Source organism: Chionomys nivalis, chromosome 2, assembly GCF_950005125.1.
Source record: "Chionomys nivalis chromosome 2, mChiNiv1.1, whole genome shotgun sequence".
NCBI classification, from domain to species: domain Eukaryota; kingdom Metazoa; phylum Chordata; class Mammalia; order Rodentia; family Cricetidae; genus Chionomys; species Chionomys nivalis.
In genome coordinates this window covers 12,554,165-12,578,614 of record NC_080087.1, presented here as the reverse complement: position 1 = coordinate 12,578,614, position 24,450 = coordinate 12,554,165, and the positions used below count along the sequence as shown (strand labels likewise).

The window sequence follows — 24,450 nt, the reverse complement described above, 5'->3', positions numbered from 1 at the left end:
ATTTCCTAGGCTGCCACCCTCACCCCGGTGTCCTCGTGCCTTTCAGCCAATGGCACAGAGGGGGCTGGATCCACGGCTAGTGGCCCATGGAACTTACCACCTTGGCCACCTCTGTCACACTTTATTTATAAAGTCACACTCGACAACACTTCCCTTTCTGTTTTGTGAAGCCCATACAGAGGATAAAATATGGAAATTAGGTAGGCAGGAGGCTGAGGAAAGAGCCCAAATAAGGGGCTCAGTTGAGAGATGAACATCCCCCAGCTTGCAGCAGGCGGTCTGACGTGAGTGGGTTCTTAGGATGACACGGAACAGTCGGTCTGCATAGAAGATCAGCTAACGAGTAGGAGAACACACTTTGCTGTCTCTATGAGAGGAAGAACAGATCGAAATGCATTGCAGACATTGTGTGAAGTTCCCAAAAGGAGAAGCCATAGGCTTGTCCTTAGGCACAGGGGAGTAATGGCATCCAGCGCCCAAACCTAGCTTGCTGCCATCATGAAGGACCACAGGCAGCAAACATGCTAGGAGATGAAGGACGTCTGAGGGCCTGGCCTCAGGGCTAATCACTCTGATGCTGGCTGGTTGACTGCCCCTGCACACAGTCTCCCATCTCTTCGTGCCTCCTTTTGTATGTCTTTGAGAAAGAATAGTGACATCATTTTCCTGATAGGAATAAATTGGTGTCTGTGATGAGTTTTTGTCAAGTGTTTATAACCGAGATGGGAGAACAAAGGATTGTCCCTCTGTCCTGCCCTAGACCATTATGGCTCTCTCTGGAACCACTTGCTATATCAGGAGGCCACCCAGTGGCATACCCAGCCCCAACCTAGCCCAGTCCTTGTCATCGGATGATGTTGGCACCATTTAAGGGAAAACTGTTCTGTGAACACAAAGAGTTGAGTTTTTACTTCTGAGTCTGAGAATGCGTGCTACCGTTTCTTTAAGTAACCATTTGAGGGGAATTCACAGCTGGTGTTTCCAAACGCCTGCATTCTGTTGGAAGCATGATTAAGTTCCTGAAATGTATCAATGTTAATAAGTACCTCTCTGAGCAGTCTATTTGGAAATAACATAATATGATATTGTTTTTGCTATATTATTGGTGTATTGTGGGAGGGAGGGGCTCCCTCATGTAAGCAGATATTTTATTAATTAAATTCCACTTTTCTTTTCTCTGCCTTTCATTTCAGAACGGTTTGACCACCACTGTCCCTGGGTAGGCAACTGTGTGGGGAAAAGAAACTACAGATTTTTTTATATGTTTATTTTATCCCTGTCTTTTCTGACAGTCTTTATATTTGCGTTCGTCATCGCCCACGTCATTCTTCGTAAGTATGCTGCCGAAATCAGATCCGTACGTAACCGTTTGCCCAACTCGGGCTTTTCTGAGTTGATTTTGATTTATAATTTTTTATCATTTCTGGCTTTCTCTTCCTTCTCTTTCCCTATCCCCCTCCTCGCTTCCATCCTGCCCACTCTGATTTTCACTTTGCCCGTCCCTCCTCATCCCTCCCTCTTTCCTCTTTCCTCAACCCCATCCCTCAAATGGCAGTTTCCAGGTGACCCCTGGACCACCTAGACTGACAGGACTTTCCCCTTGACATGCATGCCCTCTCCAACCTCAGTGATGTCTACTGGGGATCCCCGTAAGGCTCACCCCTCCATTTTGCACAAGGAACTACAATCATAATGACAACCATTGGATACTGAGTCTATTTTCCTTATCTACTGACCCATGTTTGAATATATACATCCCCAGATGAAGAATGTGGCTGGGGACAGATACTGGGTTTTCTCATATGCACTCAATGAGATACTCAATTCTCTGCAAGAATATGAACAAACAACCTCTGACATAGAAAGTGAGATTTGAGTGTAAATGATTTTAATATATTTGCATAAGAAATCAGCTTTTTTTTTTCCATTGCCATTCTGAAGTTCATACTGCATTTCTTTTGTCTCTTAGTTACTCACTTTCCCACAGTGGGAAATGATGAGAAAGGAGCTAATTGGCTTTAAACCACAAACCCAAGCCTTTAAACTTTATTAGCGTGTCACTGCCCACATAAGCGAGCAGCTCTGCCTTTCACCCGGTCCTGAAGCATACGCGCCCATTAGCAAGCACACAGCCTCGCTCGGGTGTGTCTCTGGAAGTTTCTAAGCCGAAAGGCTTTACTTTCTTCTCCTGCCAGCATGGATGGAGCAGGATTAGGCCTCTTTCCCAATTGTTCTGTTCGGGGGACTTTGTCCCTGTCCTGACTGGGGAAGAAGGGTAGAGAAGGGCTCCCATTGGTCCCTGCTCCCATTGGTCGCCATAAGCGTCAGTCAAGGGTGGCTGCTCCATCTGCTACCCTAAGGCTGACAGTGCTCTAAATTGCATCGTCTTGGGCTATGGTTCTTTTTTGTCCCAGTACGCACAAATCTGAAATAGACGCCTGAGAGTCTTGACTTAGTGAGTTCATGAGAAATGACTAGTCCTCATTAGAGTCCTCTTCCACGCTGGTGCTAGTGCCAGCGTGGCTTTGCAGAGACCCTTTTGCTCGGGGTTTTCTGAATCCCAAAATGGCAGAGGTGGAGCCAGGAGCCAGTCTGGATTCACGCACAAGAGCAGCGAAGAGAAGGCCCAGAGTGTTAGGCGATGTTCTGAAGGAAGCAGTCGTTCACACGGACAGGGAGAGCCCACATGTGACGCTCAGAAGTAGTGGTTTAGCCTTATATATTTTTTAAATTTATAAACTTTCTTATAAAAAAGAACCCTTGCAAATAAATGAAAAACATCACACACCCAAATTTAACCAGACCCTAAGTCTGCACAGCACAGCGAATTTCTTCATGTTCAAATCAACATGGCGTAAAATCTACCGTCCTTCCGGAAATTTCTAAATGTTTTCATTTCACACCATTGGATTATATTCCTAGCTTCAGTCCTGCACCCTACAGCTTTAGGGTTTCTTTTCACTTGCTCAGTTGTGCATATAAATCCCAGGAAAACGTGTGCATGCACAGTACAGTTCATCACACTTCATGCTCAGAGCCTTCACAAGCTCTCCCAGTCATACCTGCTCACGTTCCTCCCCCCCATCTCTCTACGCACACACACAAGTCTGCTGCCGTCCCAGGCTTAGAACAGTGCTCATCCCCATTCACCAGTGTATAAGCTTCATTTACCCTGGTTCCTACACGGTGGGGTCTATTTTAGTCTCCTTTTGTTCTGAAGTTGCCTTTACTAGTAGCCTGCAACTTGCCATTCACTAGCTGCACCCTGCTGGATGTGAGGAGAGGCAAGAAGCTCTAAACACATGTCTCCCCATATTAGTAATCAATGCAGTCCCTCTTGAGCCGCCCTCCCCACCACCTAGCTATCCTCATGCCTCCATGGTGAGCAGTAGGCCCACAGGGAGGGAGTTCCTGGAGGAGAAATATGAAGTGGAACAAAGCTCCCTCTTCACCTTCGCACAGTGGGACATGGGTTGACAGTTACACAGAAAGACCTAGGACACTGCCCCTCACTGACCCCAGCCCACAGCTGGTTAATCGGCACCAAGAAGCGACGGCCGCCATACTAGCTTGACAGTTCGCATTCTGTGGCACCGCCTTGTGTCACTTGAAGCACAGTGGCTTCAGTCAGAAGGGCCCAGAATCATCCCCCAAGAGAGCATTGCCAAGACTTCCGCCTCAGAGGTCGGGCTGAAGAGATTGTTCAGTGCTGAAGGGTGCTTGCTGTGCTTCCAAAGGACTCCAGTTGGTTCCAGCACCGACACTGAGCAATAGTGTGTAACTCTAGCTCCAAAGGATCCAACTCCCTCCTCTCACCTCCACAGGCATCCACACATGTATCATAGACACACACACACGAATAAAAATAAATCTTTAACATTTGTTTAAAGTGTGATGGCCATAGATAAAGCAGAATTCCTGTCCTCATCAGATGAAGCTGAAATCAAACCCCTCAGTGTTTTCTTGCTGGACTCGATCACAGGACAAGGAAACACCTTCACCCAAAAGAGTCAGAGAATGAACCTTAGCTTCATTTACTCTGTGTACAAGAAGGAAGACTGTGGGTAGCCAAGTCCCTAAGACCTCTGCTGCCAAATGTTAACAGCTGTGGGCAAAACAGAAGGGATTATGTAGGATTCTATTTTCCTGTTAAAATGAGGAAAACAAAAGAGCAATCAAAGCTATAATTTATGGAAAATATACAGACATACATCTGCTTTCATTGGGAAAAAAATGTCCTGCAGATGTTGGTTCTAATTATGAATCTGCCATCTTCTTGAATGGCTTCAGTGAAATCACGATCTCCCGATCAATAAGCTGGGTGTCCTAACACCAAAGATGATCGTTTAATTGATGTCTAGACACCTATTATTCTTATATAGATGAGAACATTGAGCATGGACAGGCATGAATGTCTGGGTACTAAATGTTGGCTTCATTCCCACAGGTTCACAGCAAACGGGATTCCTCAATGCCCTTAAGGACAGTCCAGCGAGATATCCTTTCTGGTTGCTCTGTGGGGACCTGGCTTGTGGATTCAGTATTTCACCAACCCCTACACTCTTACCTCTTTATCACTCTGGCTTTGGCTTTTCTTCTCATAAATCTCCTTCTTGTTCATTCTGTAAGGCATCGGGAGCCTCACAGAATATTCACTTGTATGATAAATGGCGTCTGAACATGGCATCTCCAGACACTCGCGCAGCCCTATCTAAACTGAAGAGCTCTTTAGCTAGAAAGCTATAGACAGTTTTGTTGGCTGCTCCCTGCCCTGGAAGCCAGCCGTGATTGGTGCTCCATCAGATGAGGCTGAGGAGAAGCAGAGCTGTGATTGGCAGGTGCTACTCGCCGGGGGGAGGGGGGGTGTCTGTTTGGAGCAGGAGGCAGCAGCTGAGGCTCCTGGGCCACTGGAGAGACTTGCTGGGGTACCTTGCAGCACTCTCCCGCAAGTGCAGTGACCTATACTGTCTCTAGACATAGAACTCTCTTCCACAAACCTGAAAGGTCAGACTCAAGCCATTTAGACCAGCAGGGACCACTTTCTACCCTATACATACTCCCAACCATATTTAGATAGATCTGTAAACTATGTGCATGTATTTGTGTGTGTGTGTGAGAGAGAGAGAGACAGAGACAGAGACAGAGACAGAGAGACAGAGACAGAGAGACAGAGAGAGAGAGAGGCTGGTTACCAGGGCATCTTCAGTTGCTAGCTGATAACTCATTAGTGAGTTCTGTATGGTGGAAGGAGACTGGAGCCATACAAATAATGAGCAAAGGGGGGGGGGTGAAGAATAAATTCCACGTGTCCTATCTCCTATTAGTGATCCAGAAAACTGGAGTTAGCAAGAAGAAAAGATGGTTCATGGAATCCGGTGCTCACCTGAGCTACTAAGAACAGGTTCAAGGAGAAATGGCATCCTTTGTTCTTTTCCCCAACACCACCAGGGTGACCAGATCCCCTACAGCCATTTCCTCCATGACCGCCGGCTTTGGTGGATCTTAAGTGAAGCTCACCTGTGTCTTTCACAGCATCAGTCCTGCCTTATGACATTGGTCCTCACCTTTTCTAATGCTGTGACCCTTTAATACAGTTCCTCATGCTGTGGTGACCCCCAACCATAAAATTATTTCCTTGCTACTTCATAACTGTAATTTTGCTACTGTTATGATTCACATTGTAAATATCTGAGGTGAAGGACATCTGATGTGTGACCCCCAAAGGGGTCATGACCCACAGGTTGAGAACTGCCGTCTTACAAACCCCAGCCCTAAGTCTGGACACCAGCACACAGTGGGTGAATCTGACCTGTAATACTGACTGCTTACAGAGCTTTGACTGATGGCAGCGCTGCCTGTAGTTCCCCCTTTCTAGATCTACAGACTTCAGACAGGGCTCTGTTACAAAATGCTTGGCCAAACAGCTCAGGCTTATTACTAGCTAGCCCTTACTTCTAAATTAACCCATTTCTACTCATCTATGTTTTGCCACATGCCTCCTGGCTTTACCTGTGCTCTAATACACCTTGCTCCTCCAGCGGCTAGCTGGCATCTCCCCTGACTCTGCCCTTCTCTTTCTCTGTACCTGTATTCAGTGTGCCTTTCCTGCCTAGCTATATTCTGCCTTGCTATAGATCAAAACAGATTTTATTATCAGCCAATGAGAGCAACATATATTCACAGTGTACAGAAGGATTATCCCACAGCAATTCAGAAGGGCCTGGTCTGAGGTAACAAGCCAACACATGACACATGCCTACTGTTCTCTTCCTCTTTGAACATCTGCAGATCTGGGTGCTTAAGGTCATAGACTGTGCTCTGGTAGGGCAAGGCACAGCATGGTGGGAAAAGCATCATAGTGGGATTCATGGCCTGAGGATGGTGAGAACAAGGAGGGAAACAGTGGTGATTCTGAGGAGGTGTTTTACATTTCCCATCTCTGTGACAAAGTAGCTCCTCGTGGTGAAGTTCACTGAGGCAGGAGTTTGTGGTCGAGTCTCGCCTTGGCTGAACAGGAAACAAAACCAGGACCAGAAGCAGAGCCCTGTCCTTCAAGCCTGTCCTCAGTGGCCTATGCCTGCCACTTAAGCCTCAGGTTCCCCAAGTTCTCAAACCTCCCCAAAGAGTGTCACCAACTAGAAATCAAGCTGTAAGGGTCATTTCACATTCAAAGCACAGTAGAAGATTGTGCCAGGGTGCTGTGGACACAGAGGGTTGCAGGAGACAAGGGAGATACTAACATTGGATAGATTGAAGAGAAATGGTGAGTTCTGGGTTGTTTATAAAGAGAATCTCTGATATCGATTTATCCCTCCCCCCCAATCTACGCACGCACACACACACACACACACACACACACACACGTCTTTGTCACCCCACTGTAACTTCAGGGTCCTCTTTTGTTACCTGTGGGTCCAACAGACAGAGGGAAACCTGTGGAAACTCACAGAAAATACCACCGGTCAGGCCTGCCAGGGAACCACGTGGTAACACTCCTCCCAGACTCCCATTGTGTGCAAAGGCAGAAACCCTCAGGAGCATGTTCAGGGAGACCAGGATGCCCTGGGAATCCTTGAGGAAGCCCCCAGAGAAGGGACCCTGTCATTCACAGTCATGTCAATGTAACATGGCATTAATGTTCCATTAAAGGGATTACAGTCCTTTTTAATCACGGCTTATTATTCAGTGCTCCCAAAATGAAAAGGATTTCCTGTGGTTGGTAAAGCAAATGGCAATTGATTCGGCTTTCCCCTAGAAAGCCTCTTTGTCTCCAATTTGCATTCATTGCGATGCTTACCCACCTAGGAGGCACCCACAGACTAATGGGCATTGGTCTATTTTAATAGAATTTACTAGAAGGTTGTCAGAAAGGAGGGCACCATGTCGCAGAGTAGGAAAATACTGGAGGCAGCATAGGCTTTTGATAGCCCATCCATGCTGATAGGAGTTGATGTCCAAAAGACTACAAGAAAATAGAGACAGATATCCCTAGTGCTGCCTGCAGCTGCCCCTGTGCCAGGAAGTCCAGTGACATCCCTGGTGGCACCTAAGCAAGAACCATATTCTCCTCACACCCGCCCTGCTCCACACAGAAAAAGAGACCAATGTCTCCCCACCACCCCCACCCAGCCAATGGAGCAAAGGAGGCCAGTTACGTTGCATAACGTCACAATGTTGGGGGTGAGTTGATTAATGTTGAAGTTCTAAAATAATTCCAAAAGAAATATGACAGGAAGAAAGTGAGGGTTTCCCTGGCCCTCCCTTGTATGGGACTCCTTGTCAGTTTCCGTATGTCCGTCCAGAAAGTCTTCATGAGGTTGGAATACACACTTGTGTGTGGCTAAGGGGTTGCTTGCGTCTTACAAGGACACTGCTCTTTGCGTTGTTCCTTGTTTTTGTTTCAAAATATTACCTGGAGATAAATCTACCTCATTCTCTTTTAACTACTTTCTAACCCCAGAGTCTGTATAGCCAGGTGTTCTTTGGGTGAGCATTTGCACTTCTTCCTTCATCTTCTGCTCCAGTGGAGAGGTTGTAGAGCCCAGTGCAGGGGCCCACACCTATCCTCCCAACAGTCAGGAAGTTGAGGTTAAGGATGCTCGATGACCATGCAGGCTGCAGGCAGAGGACGGAGGAGAGTGGAACTGGTGTCCAGTGGGGAAATTGACAGTAACATGATTTTACCTAAAGGGTCCCCAAAAGCATCTTGGGAATGCCTCAGAATCAAGCATCTGTTCCCCTACCACTAACTTTGAATTTTGCCCCATCCTTGTGCTGTGAGCCGTGTCGGGACATGTCCCATCCCATTGCAGTCCCTTGTTCTGATGACTAGAAACGCCTCCCCACGCCCTCAGCCCATGGTGCTTTCCCATTGTTCTTGTGCGCCTTGTCATGTAAATGACCTTTAGAGCCCGTCTGTCAGAGTCCGTTTCTTAAAGGCTCTAGTTGGGAGTTTGGTTGAGTTCCTGGTCACTTCCGCTGTGAATCTGGACCCTCCACACGCAGGCGAGAAAGGTTTGAGATCGGGGCTGTGGTCAGATGAACCTGTGACAGAGAACTGTCACTTCCCCTTCTTACGGGATCAGTCACTCATGCAAATGCCACAGTCATGGGTGGGTGGCCAGGTGACAGCACAGCCGTGCTGTTCTGCCTCTAGGTAGAGTTATCCATCTGACGGGTGATGAAAGGAGCCATTCCTGCCAGGTGCACCTGCTTCAGGATAGTCTGCCAGGCAGATACAGCCGCGGGCCACCTCTACGGCCTCTTCCATCTGAAATGGTAGACATCCCTGCACTAATGAGTACTATGGGGTTCACACCTGAAGCCCCACCAAGAGGTGACTCAGGGCCTTGGAAATGGCGGAAAGGACAGGGTCCATGCAGAGCCCCTAAATGTGATCCCTTCCTGGCCCTTCTGAAAACCTGGTTAGTAAGGAAACCCAGCAGCACACATTCACACTCAACCACAAAATAACAGCCAGGTCCGTCTCAGTCTCACCATCTTGAGCACAGAGCCTGCGAGCCATGTGCTACTGCCTCCGCTTGGGGTCTTAGGAAGGAATATGTGTTTCCCAGAAGTCCATGGACACGGCTCGATTCTGTTCCGCTGTGGCTTGTTATGTGAGCCCTTAAAAGCGACTTAGTCTCTGGGCTTCAGCTTCCTGCTTGGAATAAAAGGATTAGAAAAAGCCAGGGCAGCTTGACTCGGGGATGACTCCGGGCTTCTGTGTCTCCATGGTGCAGAGCACTCAGGGGAGTTTTCTTTTAAATTACTGAGATCATAAGAAAAATCGTTTTTCTGGGCCTCTTTGTGAGGAAAGATCAGATGCTGAAGACAGAGCTCGATGGTCTCCCACTGTTTATCATTATCCCCGGCCTGAAGCATCCTTAGCCACCTTCCCTGGCTCTCTCCCAAGTTTCTGTGTTACTTCTCCCCTCGTTCATCTCCCCCCTTCCCTCCCCCATCCCGCCTCCGCAAGCAGAGCCCGGTCCCTGGAACATGGAGCTGGTGCCTGCCCAGCCTACTCTCTGAGTTCACGGGGAGGGCTCTGCAGGGCGTCTACAGGCCAGCACTTTGAACATCACACTTAGTGCAGACTCTTAGAGTTTGAGGGAATCCACAGCTAGCCCCTAGCCAAAAAGGAGCTGCCTGTTTTATTGGCCGCTGGGTTAGACGTACAGAGGCTGGCAGTGGAAATGGTTCTCACCCGAAGCCATCCCTGATTTAGTCAACAAATATCCAACGTCTTATTAAATTGATCCTCAGTGGAATTTGTTTCTGAATAGCACTTCCTGATCTCGTTACTGGACATATATTTTGAACGTCAAGCTGCTGGGCTAGTTGTTGGAATGCCTGTACCTGAACCTGAGCTCAGGTATGAGGAGTAGTTTGCCTTCAGTTTCCACAGATTCCCTGGGCTCTTACAAACAGGGTCCCTATCTCCCTGAACTGGAATGAGGTCAGCCAAGGACCACTGACCTTCAGCGAGAATTAGGAAAAGAACCAGCTGAAGATTCTTGTACTGGCCAGGCAGACTTCCAGCATTCAACTCTCAGCTGTGCTATCATTGTTCTTAGGGTCTCTTGTAGCCAAGGCTGGCCTCCCACCCTGTATCCAAGGAATACCTTGAACTTCTGATCCTCCTGCACCACCTCTGGGTGTACAGCAATATCATAGGTGCGTACCATCATGCCTGGTTTTCCACAATGCCAGAGATTGAATGAAGGCCATTGTGCAGGCTAGGCAAGCACTCTACCCCCTGATCTACTCCCCCAGCTCGGCTCTGTTTCTCTAGCAAATTACTTCCTCGCTTCCAGCCTTGGTATCCTCATTTGTTAAATGGGTGTGTATTTGTTAGTGAACTACGCTCAGGACTGAGTCAGTTCCTGTCTCCAGTGATGCAGCCATTGTTATACAAAAGCTTGCCTGTACCTCAAGATACATAATTTTTTTTTAATTTTTTTATTAAAGATTTCTGCCTTCTCCCCGCCACCACCTCCCATTTCCCTCCCCCTCCCCCATCAAGTCCCCCTCCCTCATCATCCCTAAGAGTAATCCGGGTTCCCTGCCCTGTGGGAAGTCCAAGGACCACCCACCTCCATCCAGGTCTAGTAAGGTGAGCATCCAAACTGCCTAGGCTCCCACAAAGCCAGTACGTGCAGTAGGATAATAAACCCATTGCCATTGTTCTTGAGTTCTCAGTAGTCCTCATTGTCCATTATGTTCAGCAGGCAGCATTATCAGCTGCGTGGGACAGCCAAAGTACCTCGCTTTGTCCCTTGGCAACATGTCATTTTGTGACAGCTCAAAGCTCACAGAAGCACTGTGTTCTATCAACCAGTGAAGAAGTGGCTTCTGAAGCATGGAGCAGAGTCATATAAAAGTTACATTTTTCTAGGCTGGGGAGATGGCTCCATTGGCAAAATGCTTGCCATGGTAGCTTGAGAACCTGAGTTCAATCCCAGAATCCATGCATAGAAGCTGGCACAGTAGGGCGTACTTCTAATCCTAGTACTGTGGAGGCAGAGACAGGCAGATTCCTGAGGCTTGATGAGCACCCAGCCTAGCCTGCTTAGCAAGCTTCAGGCCTGTGAGAAACCCTGACTCAAAAGAAATTTTAGAGGTGAATGGCACAGAATAACTCCCAAAGTTGGACTCTCGCTTTTAAAGGCACATAGGTGTACACACAGAAACACATGCATACATAGAGAGAAACACAGAGAAATACACATGCATATACACACAGAGAGAAACTATACACACAAAAAAACACACATAAGCACACACACTACACCATTTTTGTCATTTCTGTAAACGCCTACAGTTCCTTGCCCACCAATCACACTGCCTCCTAATGGAAGCAGTTAGTAATGCAGGTCACACTGCAAATGGGGATGCCAGGCACCCACAGCCCATTCACCTGCTTCAAATCTGTCCTACTTTAGTGTGGCAGTTTTTGTGGTTCATGTTTGAGCCTTCCTTCTATGTTGATTTCTGTCTGGGCTGTAAACGGCTGGTGATGGACAGGTGTCTCTGAGACTGATGCTGGACTCCCATATTATTCTCTTTTCTCCCCCAGACCGCATCTTTTCCCCAGCTACTGTGTCACTTCCTCTCAAAGTCTCTGATCTTGTCCCTTAGCTGCATAGAGTTCTAACTAGTGCCACTGCCTCTGACTCAGACTCCTTTCCTCGACTTAGCCTCCTCTCTGGTCCCCTAATCTTGCCCTCCTGGACTCCACCTCTGCTTTGTAGCCAGGGTGGGACATGAAGTTTTCCTGAGTCATCTCCCAGCCCTGATAGGTAGGAAAAGAAATAACATATGGGTGCCCTGGCCACTGGGATATATGAGCCATTGTTCCACACACACATAAAGCTCCACCACAGTCGTTTCCTGGAGGAAGCAGAGGGCTTCTGTGTCCCTGGCGAGGGCTTTCTTCCTTCTGTTTCTCTTGTTCTTTAGACCCTCCCCCCAACACCTGCTTCTCTAAAAGTGGATGTTGTGACTTCCTATGTTAGTGACTGTCTGTTCTCCTTTTCCCATTTGATGTGAGACTCATGTCCCAAACAACGGCATCCGTCACCACACGAAGGCACCGGGTAATATATTCATCTCTGTCCTCGGAGGTGAATTATTTTCAACCTGGAGTCATCAGTGGTGACACAGCACAGCCTGATCTATGTCCCTCCATCCATGGTTGCATAAGGAAAGCACAAGGTTTCTTTACTTTCCCCGGTCTGTAATTCATTCCTAGGAGGAAGCAAGATGTATATTTAAACCCAGATCTGCCCCAGGATGAATTGGTTTTTCCTGAGAAACATCTGTATCTTGTAAATAGACTCTTATAAACATCTGTGGGATGGGAAAATTCTCTCATCCTTTCAAATCGCTGCATTCTTGGTTGATCAATGCCATCTGGTGAGGAAGGCCATACTGTTCCTTCCTTGGAGGTGACACATCATATTGAATGCCTGGCTTTCTCGCACTGTCCTCTCCCAGCCCCGTAGCACAGTGTCCTGGGCCAGGGATTAGCTGTGGAGCTGGGCAGGGGTTTCTAAGAAGGAGCGCCCCAGCCCAATTCCACACTTAAGACTCACCCCCCAGTTCATAGGCGTTAGCGCTTCTTACCTGCTTCATAAGTGGCATGAGACCAGATAGCCCACAGAAGCAGGAGCTTCTAAATCTCAGAAACCATCCTGTGTGTTGGGGGGGGCGGGGCGGGTGAGGTGCTTACCGGGGAGAAAGTCCTCAGCATTTAGAAGCTAAAACCAGAGGGACATTTAATATTTAGTCCTTTCATTGAAGGTCTGATCCACTGTTAGCTTCCATCCATCCTAGGTTGCAAGTCAGAGATGGTGAAGGTCAAAGGGGAAATTGCCCACTCTGAAGAGGGGAGTGATCCCCAGAGAGTGAGCAGCCATTCCAGAGCTGTGGCTGCCCCTCTGACTGGGGGAGGAGATGGCAGAAGGTCTGAGGATGGCCACTGGCCTGCAGGAGAGAGGGTTCTGGTTAGGTACTGGGACAGGACAGGAGACTAGAACTGAGCCCAGAACCCACCTGTGGGGTTTCAGCCCCTCACCTCCTGCCACCCCGCCTGTCTGGGAACCACATGAATCCCGTTCTCCTTCTGTCGGTGTCCTTGACTCGCCCACTGTGCTGGAGGCCGTGGTGTGCTTCTTCTCCGTCTGGTCCATCGTTGGCCTCTCGGGCTTCCACACGTACTTGATCAGCTCCAACCAGACAACAAATGAAGACGTAAGTTCCTGACCGTAGCACGTGGGTGTCTGTATGGTGTCTGTCTGCATGGTGTCTGCATGGTGTCTGCATGGTATCTGTATGGTGTCTGCATGGTATCAGCATGGTGTCTGCATGGTATCTGTATGGTGTCTGCATGGTGTCTGCATGGTGTCTGCATGGTGTCTGCATGGTGTCTGCATGATATCTGCATGGTGTCTGTATGGTGTCTGCATGGTGTCTGCATAGTGTCTGCATGGTGTCTGTATGGTATGTGCATGGTGTTTGCATGGTGTCTGCACTGTATCTGCATGGTGTCTGCATGGTGTCTGCATGCCTCGGAGGAGGGAGGGGAAGGGAGAGATCAGGGTCACCTTTTCCCTACATCCCATCCAGCTGTAAGAACCTTGGGGACAGAGGAGGACATGGAAGTCCTGTCAGGGTCCTACATGAATGTGTGGGGCATCTCTGCATCCTCCTACATTTTACCATGTCAGTCCTGGCCTAAGACAAGCCAAGTGACACCCAGTTCTGACCTGGAGAAGGCTCTTCAAATCCTCTTCCATCATTTTGGAGGCAGCTTGTCACACTTCCCCAACCAAAGACAGACCATGGCAGGCTGGCATCATGGGGTCCAATGGCTTCTGGGGGAAATTGTCCTGACCCAACGTTGAACTTTGAGTCCCAGATTGTCTGCCTATGCATAATGCAGGGGAGGAGGGGGACAGGAAACATGTTGGAAACCACTCTGGCAAGTATTGTTCGCACCTGCTCTTCACACCGAGATTTCGTCTGTTTATGCATGTTAAATGTTTCCGAGCAGATCCAAGTTCCTTAAACGAAAGCTGAGGAAAATAAATGATAAATAAATGAAATAGGGAACTGCTAAAACAGCGCATTCAACTTGGTAACTATGACTCCTGGAATCTGCAAGACAGACAGTTTTAACAAGAGGCTGCATTCTCAATCTCAAGTGGCAGTTAAGGAACCCCAGTTAATTTGTTTCAGTTAGCATTCACTTAATTACAACTTAGGGATAGGAAGGCCGGGCTCAATGGATACAAGCCTTTGCTCTGCAATCACGAGGACCTGAATCTGATACCCCAGTACCCACACAGCCACACACTCCTGTAAACCCAGCACTGGGGCAGGGGTGGGGGAAACACAGAGACAAGCAGTACATGTGAGCTCACAGGCCAGCCTGCCCAGCTGAAGCCAGAGGCTTCAGGTTCAGTAAGAGCCTCTGTCGAAGGCAACAGCATCTCTGGAGAGCATCAGGGAAACACACCAGGCATCTCGTTCTGGCTTCCGCATGTCATAGCACATATGCCACACACCTACACCACACAACATGCAATAAACAAATTAATAAGACAGGGAGCAAGATATGAATATGAAAGCCAGAGTCTCCACTGGTTTCTATTAGAACTTTTAGTAGCGCAGTATAATCTTAAAGGAACATTTTTGCCCCCAGAGATTGCTACTTTCTCCCTAACCTAAGCTACTGTCTGAGGATATTTCTAAGTTTTCTATAAATGCTTGTTTTCTGTAGAAAAAGAGTGCCTCAGTTTCTCCCAGTAAAGACTGTTTGCGGTACTAGTGGTGCCACCAGCATCGGGCATGTGCTGGGCAGATGTTCTCCCACTGAGCTATATCCCTTATTTGCATCTCTCAAAGGCATCCCTGGGTCCAGTTCACCAAATCCTTGGCGTCGGCACTCTAGACGTTGTGTTACTGATGCTCCTTCTCTTTCAGATCAAAGGCTCTTGGTCCAATAAAAGAGGTAAAGAAAACTACAACCCCTACAGCTATGGGAACATCTTCACAAACTGCTGTGTCGCCCTGTGTGGGCCCATCTCCCCCAGGTAAGAGTCGGAGAGCAGTGCACTCGGTACAGGTCTCGGGAAAGCTGCCTGGCCCCACCTTCCGGAGCTGGCCACACCCACCGATGACCCCCCCAGTTCCACTGTCTTCGGTGTGCCACTTAGACGCACCCAGTGACACAGAAGCCTGGCTTCGTTTGCTCATACTTCACTTCTTTTTCGTTGTGAACTGATTTGTGTCCAATTGGGAAGAAATTTCCTATATTTCAGACTAGGAAACCAGAAGCATGTGACCTTGCTCATTACTGGCTGTCACTGAGCTTCTGGGATGATCTGGGACCTGTGATTAGCACAATTAGGAAGCCAGAGCTGTATATAAGAAGCAACTAGAAGCCCTATAGGAATAAATGCTAGAAACCATATAGAGATATGTGCTAAAACCAAGGGGCAGGCATGGTGCTCACCTAGTCCCAAGGGAGAGCTTGAGAAAAAGAATAGATGGTGTTGTCAGGGTGACTGTGTGTGTGTGTGCGCGCGCATTTGCCTCCTATGTGCTTTGTATGTATCAGCTTTGAAACACGCATTCCATGCCTATGAGGTGGATACCATTGTCTTCTGTTTTATCATTAGTAAATTGAGGCACAGAATCTAAACAACATTGTGCAAGTCTGCACAGCCGGCAAATGCTGGCCAATCAGACCATCTGACCAGTGTGTACGTTTGCAGGTCAGAATTGTACAAGTTCAAAATACAGCCAGCATTTGGTTGTTTGTGAGTGACACAAGAGTAGAATACTTTTTAAATTTATTTAATTTTAATTTATGTGCATTGGTGTCAGATCCCCTAGAACTGGATTTTCAGACAGTTGTGAGCTGTCATGTGGGTGCTGGGAATTGAACCTGGGTCTTCGGGAAGAGCAGTCAGTGCTCTTAACCTTTGAGCCATCTCTCCAGCCCTGAGAGATGGCTCAGCCATTAAAGGCTAGGCTCACAACCAAAAATATAAGAATACTTCTTAAGAAGACAAGCTTTCATCTACTGAAGCACGATTAATAAAAACTCAGAGCGAGAAATTGGGGTTCAGCCTGCAGGTCAGAAAAGCAAAAGTCACTGGTTCTTACCTCTACCTCAGTCCGAAATGGCGATCCTGTCTCCAGGAATCTCACAATGAGACTGTGTGAGAGCTGTCTCCTCCCGTTTTATATTCCTCTCTAGGGCTGGGATTAAAGGCATGCACCACCTGGTTTCTATGCTAAACCAGTGTGACTGCTGGGATGAAAGGTGCGTGTTAGCACTGCCTGGTCTGTAAGGCTGACTAGTGGGGCTGTTTTACTCTCTGATCTTCGTACAAGTTTTATTTATTAAAACAAATGAAATGCCACTACAATCCACAAATATCCATGGCAGGTGTCTGACTGAGCTTCTAATTGATTAGTGCTTCCTCTGTCTGGTCTCAAAAGTGTAAACAAAGAGAAGCACCAAGGTGGCTGGATAGCCCCCAAGGCTTTGCCCCTTGTACGTGTAGATCTCACAGGCTTGAGCTTATGGGGCGTACTCTCCTTGCCACTGCCAGTCTCAGCAAACCCTCACTAGAGAGTGAGTGTGACTGGGGGGAAGGGTGGACAGCCCTGACGTGTGACCAAGGCCATTCAACCAACCATAGAGTGGGACCACTGGATGACTAGAAATGGGTCCTCTCCCAGCTCTGGCCCAGAACGTTAGGTGTGCAGTAAGTCTCTCTCCTCCTGAATTAGGGAACTCTGGGTAACCCCATCTACTCTTTTTTGTTTTATTTTGTTTTGTTTTTCAAGATAGTGTTTCTTTGTGTAACAGGCCTGGCTGTCCTGGAACTCACTTTGTAGACCAGGCTGGCCTCAAACTCAGATATCCACGTGTATCTGCCTCCCCAGTGCTGGGATTAAAGATATGCACCACCACCGCCCAGTCCCCCTTTTACTCTTTGGAGACTTCTCTTAGGGAGCAAACAGACAAAGCAGGCAAAGCCCAGGATTACCTGGAGATGAGGGTAAGGCCTTCCTCGTAGGCACCAGCCCCTCAGGAAGAGCTCCAGATCCCCCTGGACTGCCTTCTTGGGATCCTTTGGTCAGGAAATACCTTGGTGAGCCATGAATCACTCACCACCTTAGATTGTCTTTCTGTGAGTGTGGTGTTGAGTCCTAGGGTAGGCCATAGAGAGGGCTTGGAGGAGTTTAAGAGCAAAGACCCAAACTGTGGTTCCCTTAGCCAGGATCCATGCTAGAGTCCAGAAACTCCCTGCATCTCATCCACATCTCGTCCTAGTCCTGGTCCTAGATTTGCATGTCGCCCTGTGCATATATTCATAGATCAAAACCTGTAATGACCAAAATGACCTCCCTGACAAATGGATCGACTTGGTATTTGTACTGGCTGGTTTTATGTCAGCTTGACACAAGCTAGAGTCTTTAGAGAGGAAGGGACCTCAAATTCCTCCATGAGGTCTGGCTATAGGCAAACCTACAGGTCATTTTCTTAATTGGTGATTGATGCGGGAAGGTCCAGACCATTGTGGGTGGTGTCAACCCTGGCCAAATGGTCCTGGTTCTCTAAGAAAGCAGGCTGAGTAAGCCATGGAGAGCAAGGCAGTAAGTAGCACCCTCCACAGCCTCTGCAGCAGCTCCTGCCTCCAGGTTCCTGCCCTGTCTTCTTTTGACATGAACAGTGATATAGAAGTGTGAGCCAAACCCTTCCCTCTACAAGCTGCTTTGGTCATGGTGTTGATTACAGCAATAGCAGCCCTAAGACAACTGGGTACTGGGGGTCTATTGCTGTGGTCTAACCTGGCCGTGTTGTTTGGGGGAAGATTGTGAAAGGGCTTTGGAATTTTATGCAAGAAAAGCCATTGAGTTCAATGCTTGATGAGTTCTTCTCTAGGAACCTGGAAAATAAGAACATTGAGGGTAATGCAGACAATAGAGGCCGGGCTTCTGAAGTTTCAGAAGGAAAGTTAAAGACTCTTTCAGGGCCATGTGTTATTTTGAATTAAGGTCCTGTGGTTCTGGGTAACTGGGGCTGAGGAGTCAGCTGTGATGAGCGAGATCCCAGAACTCCTGAAGCAAGCCCTTTGTTTGCTGGGACACTTGATGCTGGTCAGCTGGAGAGGAGAAGTTAGTAGTGATTAAGAAGAGAACAGCGAACAAGAGATCCAAAACTCTAGAAATGACAGAGACATCTCGCTGCCTGGACAGTCACTCAAAGTTCCTCTGTACCGTTGGGGCATCCATCTTCAGCCTTCAGGCCCATAGTATCCAGCAGACACATTTTCATGAAGCAGGAAATTCCAAAGACAGTTCAATCACTTTTTGCTGTGTCCTGCAGAATGTCTCGCAGACTCTTTCATGAGTCAGGAACCCCGAAAGACCATCTCACCTTTAGGCAATTTCAGCAGTCCTTTTTCTGCGAGTTCTTTGTGTCCAGTTTATGCAACAGTCCAGGCATGAGCAGTTTCATGCCCAAATGGCTATCAAACTCCATAAGGAGCCTCTTCAATGCCCATCTTCCTCTTGAAGTAGATTGGTGCTGCCAGGAGCAGACGTGTCTCATTATCATGAAAAGCCCTAAGTTATTAAAACATTAAATGCCATATTCTGCAGTCTTTGAAAGATATGAAGAATGCCTATTTAGCTGAAATATATCTATGTTTGCTTAGGTAATATTATATCCTTCTGGAGTCTTTGATGGAGTTGAAGAATGGTTAGTTATAGTTATAGTTTTCCTTAGTTATGATAAAAGATAAAATAGATATAAATATTGTAACTTTAATTCTTGCTTGATAACTGTTTTGCTATATGTAATCTTACTATGTTAAAGTGAAAGCCTTTCTTTTTTGTTTAAACAGAAAAAAGGGGAAATGATGGAGGGGTTAATTTCATTGGTTAAATAAAGAAACTGCCTTAGCCCTTTAATAGGACAGAAAATTAGGTAGGCGGAGTAGACAGAACAGAAGGCTGGGAGAAAGAAGCCGAGTGAGGAGTCGCCATGATTCTCCCACTCCAGACAGATGCAGGTTAAGATCTTTCCTGGTAAGCCAGCTCATGGTGCTACACAGAATATTAGAAATGGGTTAGATCAGTATGTAAGAGCTAACCAGTAAGAAGCTGGAACTAATGGGCCAGGCAGTGTTTAAAAGAAAAAAATAATAAATAAATAAAAAAATAAAAAAAGAAGAGAACAGCGTAACTGAGGTGAAATCTTCTTGAAAGTGTTTCAACGCACAAAAGCTGTGCTCCAGAGATGGCCAAGGTTGTACCTTGCATGGCAGCCAAACTTGGTATCTCAGAGTCACCCAGGCCACACTGATTTTGAAGGCATAAAAGGAGTCATGGAGAGCAGATGAGGCTTGGCACCGTGAGAGGCCAGGAGAGGTCACTGGTAAAAGTGCAGCCTTGGGAGCAGTAGAAGGTCCAGGATTGAAAGGGTCTTGCAGAGAAGTTGAAGCTTGGCACCATGAGGAGAACCTATGGTAGGCTGTTGGTGAAAGTGCGGCCCAGTTGCAGCAGAGAACCCAGCATTTTGAAGATGCCGGTACCACGGGAGGACCAAGAACAGCAGCAGTGGTGGACTGGAGCCAGCTGGATCCTGGAAGATGAGCTGTGTGTGCTGCAGAGGACGGAGCTGTGAAGTGGCCCAAGCCCCTTGGAGGAGCCCAGAAGACCACTAGTGACTCCCAGATACTAGACATTGAATTATTTATACTGGTGGAGTTTGGTTTTGCTCTGTTCAGATTGTGACTTGCCCTGGGTCTTCCCTCTTGAAGTGAGAAAGTATTTAATTTTTGATTTTTACAGAAGCCCACAGGTGAAAGATTTTGAACTTTCAAAAGAGATTTTAAATTTTTAAGGAGGTTAGATATTTTAGAGACTGAAATTTTAATGTGTTTGAATTTGTAAGGAATGTGGAACGTTTTAAAGTTATATCTTATATCGTGATGTTAACATTAATGTGCCATCTTGGGGAGTTTGTGTAGGATGAGTATATAGACCTGGTCAGCCTTACAGACCAGGCAGTGGTAACACACACCTTTAATCCCAGTAGCCACACGAGTTGCCATAGAAACTGGGTGGTACATGCCTTTAATCCCAGTGGTGCACGCCTTTAATCCCAGCCCTAAAGAGGACTATAAAATGTGAGGAGACAGCTCTCAGGCACATTCTCAGTCTGAGATTCCTGGAGACAGAATTGCCATTTTGGACTGAGGAATGTTAAGAGCCAGTGGCTGGCTGTTTTGCTTTTCTGACCTTCAGTTGTACCCCAAGTTCTCTTTCTGCGTTTTCACTAATGGTGCTCCACCTGATTAGAGGTTAGCTTCAATTTCTGAGGTTGGCATACTGAGCTGTGTTTCATTTTACTTGTGGGGACCAAGGATGCTAGGCTGGAGTGACCTCTACCCTTTTACACCCCACTCCATTGAATCAACTTGACAGAGTCTGGGGAGTCCATAGGGAAAGGCTGGGTGTTAATGGGCACCCCAGGTTTGGCCCCAAGCCAATGAAGGTGATAATGTTCATCTCTGCCCTTCCCTCCTGACTTTTCTTGCCTTTTCTTCCCTCGGCTCTGTGTCCTCACATAGCAGGGCCTTTTCTGTCAGGCCAGCCAAGTCAGCAGTGCCATCCCCCTCAGACGTAGCTTGAGTTGCCTTTCTCAAGAAGTGGGGTAGTCTGTAATGAAGGGGCAGTCTATCTGTGATGAAGGTGTAGTCTGTGATGAAGGGGTAGTCTATCTGTGATGAAGGGGGTAGTCTGTGATGAAGGTGTAGTCTGTGATGAAGGGGTAGTCTGTGATGAAGGGGTAGTCTATCTGTGATGAAGGTGTAGTCTGTGATGAAGGGGTAGTCTAGCTATGATGAAGGGGTAGTCTGTGATGAAGGGGTAGTCTGTGATGAAGGGGTAGTCTGTCTGTGATGAAGGGGTAGTCTGTGATGAAGGGGTAGCCTGTGATAAAGGGGTAGTCTAGCTAGTCAAGCAAAATCAAAACTGATCATGTGCAAAAGGGGCTAGGGAAAAGTGCGAGACAGAGAAAATGGGTAGGGTACCTTAGAGTTTCTATTGCTGTGAAGAGATGCCATGACCACGGCAACTCTTATAAAGGAAAACATTAACGGAGTGACTTAGAGTCTCAGACATTTAGTCCATTATCGTCATGGTGTGACATAGCAGTGTGCAGGCAGACATGGTGCTGGAATTGAGAGTCCTACATCTTGACTGGCAGGCAACAGGACGCAAACTAAGATACTAGGCATAGCTTGAGCATATATGAGGTCTCAAAGCCACCTCCACAGTGACACATTCCTCCAACAAGCAATACCTACTCCAACAAAGCCACACCTCCTAATAGTGCCACTCCCTATGAGCTTAAGGATGCAATTACATTCAAGCTACCACATATGATATGAGGGGCCTGTCTTAATGGTTTTTTTATTGCTGTGACACCATAGCCAAAAACAGCTCAAAGAGCAAAGGGTTTGTTTCATCTTACAGCTTATAGTCATCCAGGGTTCATCTAACAACCTCCCATTGCAACTTCCCTGATATAGGCAGAGCTATTCTCTAAGTGGTCAGGTATACCTATTACTACAGACCTAACCTATTGTCATGAACCCTGTTCAGGACTTGGAGCTCCCTTCAGGGACTCTCTGAAGCTCAGTTGTCTGATACTGCCTGTATAGTACTTCCTGGGGTGCTGTAACTAAGTGTCATGAGAGGAGGGGCTGGAAATAACATGTTGTCAGGGGCTTCTGTCCTGCCTGGTTCCCACAGTAATTAAGTCCTAAAGAAATCACACAGAGGTCTACATTAGTTATAAAACTGATTGGCCCATTAGCTCAGGCTTCTTATTAACTCTTATAACTTATATTAGCCCATTATTCTTGTCTATGCTAGCCACATGGCTCAGTACCTTATTCAGCGAGGTAGTCACATCTTACTTCTCCTGTGGCAGGGTCAGGATTGCAGAGAAATCCTTCCCAGAATTTTCCTGTTCTCATTGACCCACCTCTACTTCCTGTCTTGTTGTCCCACCTATACTTCCTGCCTAGCTACTGGCCAATCCATGTTTATTTAAAATATAATTGACTGAATATTAGCAATTGTCCCACACCGACATGTAGTTCTCACAGTCTGAGATCAGAAGTCTAAAATAAAGGCATCACCAGTCGAGCCGTGTGTCTTCTAAGTAGGAAGTGTTTATCCTTGTTCTGCCCAGCCTCTGGTGGTGACCAGCCATCCTTGGTCTTAGCTTCTATGTTCTAGTCTGTGCATCCATGTTTTGTGGCCTCCTTCCTGTGTCTGTTTCTCCACATGGCACTGCCATCTGTCTTCTCTTCTTAAGGACACCAGTCATAGTGGGCTGAGACCCTCCTTAGTTAGGAATTTATTTCTCATGATTACCTTTGCAAGGTAACCATAGGTCACAAATAGGGTCACATTTACAGGTGTGGGATTGGCACAACTCATTCCCCAGTGTTCCTCTTCAAGCCAGTGTCAGTGGACAGAGGAGTGGGAGAGAATGTGGCTTTGGTGGGGATGGTTTGAAAACAAATACAGAGAGAGCAAAGCAGAGTGCATGCAGGTGTGGTTCGCTCTGGTCTCCCACAATGCACCAGTATGGTGTAGGATCTCAGAAGATATTTCTGAATTGGTGTGATAAAATGATGCAGCCTTGAAACTAGAGAAGAAAGTTGAGGACAATTGTGGCAGTAGGAGGTAACTAAGAGGAAGCTGTTGGGGCCTGTAGCAGGTGACAAACATTTAGAGTGACAAGGGGAGCAACCAATGCCACAGGCCTCTTTAAAAGTAGAAATGACAGGGAAGGATACAATTCAGTGTTAGAGCATGTGTCTAGCATACACTGGTTCAAATCTCAGTGCCCTAAAGGAAAAAGTGACAGAATTTGGTAACTGATTTCATGTGGAGGATGCTTATGGAAAATTCCAAGATGCCTAGGTGGGTTCATCACAGAGCCTGTTTGAATCTCTTTTCTTGTTTCAGGAATAACATGCCCTGATAAAAAACAATTTAATGGCAGAAGGTCTTATTTTGGCTCACAGGTCAAGGGTACTTCAGGACAGGGAAGTCAAGACCAGAGGAGCTTGATACAGCTCATCACATTGTATCCACAGGAAACAGAACAACAATGCTTATGCATACCTCACTTTCTCCTTTGTAGCTGTAGCTGAATATTTTTCTCTGTCAGCTGGTCCCCCTGGACTGGGTTCTTTCCTATTCATGGGTCCCTGCAGCTGCTTATGGAATAACACTCTAAGGTTTAATATTAATCACAATTGTTTGGCCAATGGCTCAGGCATATTACTGACTAGCTCTCACAACTAAATTAACCCATTTCTATTCATCTGCATTTTGCCATTAGGCTGTGGCTTACCAGTGATGCTCTAGCATGTTACTCCTTCAGCGGCTACATGGCATCTCCCTGACTCCGCCTTTCCTTTCTCTGACTCTTTGTTTGGATTTCCTGCATAGCTATACTTTTCCTGGCCATCGGCTGAAGTGGCTTCATTCATCAACCAATAAAAGCAGTGCATATTCGCAGCATCCAGAGGAACGTCCCACATCAGTGTACAGTCCAGGACCCCAGGCTAGGGAATGGTACCCCCCACGGTGTGAGGATTGTCCACAATCAAGATAATCTCCCACAGACATGCCCATATGTAGTGATATACTATTTGTGATTTAATAAATAAAAGTTGCCTGAAAATAAGAGGGCAAAGCAGTCACACTAGTCAACCATACAGGCCAGGCGGTGGTGGTGCACACCTTTAGTCCCAGCACTAGAGAAGCATATAAGATGGGAGGAAACGGGTCTTAGGCTTAGTCTGAGGATTCATGAAGACAGGATATTGCCCTTTTGTTCTGATCTCTCTGGTTGTTGGCTGCTTTGCTTTTCTGATCTTCAGCTTTAACCCCTATATCTGTCTCTGGGTTTTTATTATTTGTGCTATACCCATGGGCTAATCTCCCAGGCGATTCTAGATCTCATCAAATTGACACTTGAAATTATCCACTGTAGAGGGACCCCAGGCCTAGACATTTAAATAATGTTGTTATCATCGGTGAGCTTTTCCTCAGCCTTTCCTTCCTGTCTTCTGCAGCCTCATCGACAGAAGAGGGTACATCCAGCCCGACACGCCACAGCCAGCAGCACCATCCAACGGGATCACCATGTATGGGGCCACGCAATCGCAGAGTGACATGGTAGGAACTGCCTGCATCAGGGCCACTGTTCCCTGCGAAGCCCTCTCTTCTGCTGGCATGCCCTCTAACCTAATAACACATGCCTGAAAAGCAAATGTTAGTAGGAGGGGCATCTGGAACATCCATATGACTGGCATGCTAGCATGGGAG

General features: G+C 47.1%; 1 protein-coding gene across 4 annotated transcripts in view; it reads left to right on the top strand.

Moving 5' to 3' along the window:
- The window catches only part of Zdhhc14 (zinc finger DHHC-type palmitoyltransferase 14), a 249,996-nt gene that overhangs the window by 206,582 nt on the left and 18,964 nt on the right, over nt 1-24,450 (top strand). For 3 of the 4 annotated variants that reach the window (XM_057754460.1, XM_057754450.1, XM_057754449.1), the window contains 5 exons: nt 1,194-1,331; nt 4,448-4,496; nt 13,152-13,254; nt 14,989-15,098; nt 24,198-24,300. In XM_057754460.1, coding sequence (XP_057610443.1) covers nt 1,194-1,331; nt 4,448-4,496; nt 13,152-13,254; nt 14,989-15,098; nt 24,198-24,300 — 503 coding nt within the window. The remainder of the gene's footprint in view (nt 1-1,193; nt 1,332-4,447; nt 4,497-13,151; nt 13,255-14,988; nt 15,099-24,197; nt 24,301-24,450) is intronic. The other variant, XM_057754451.1, reaches the window with a different exon arrangement.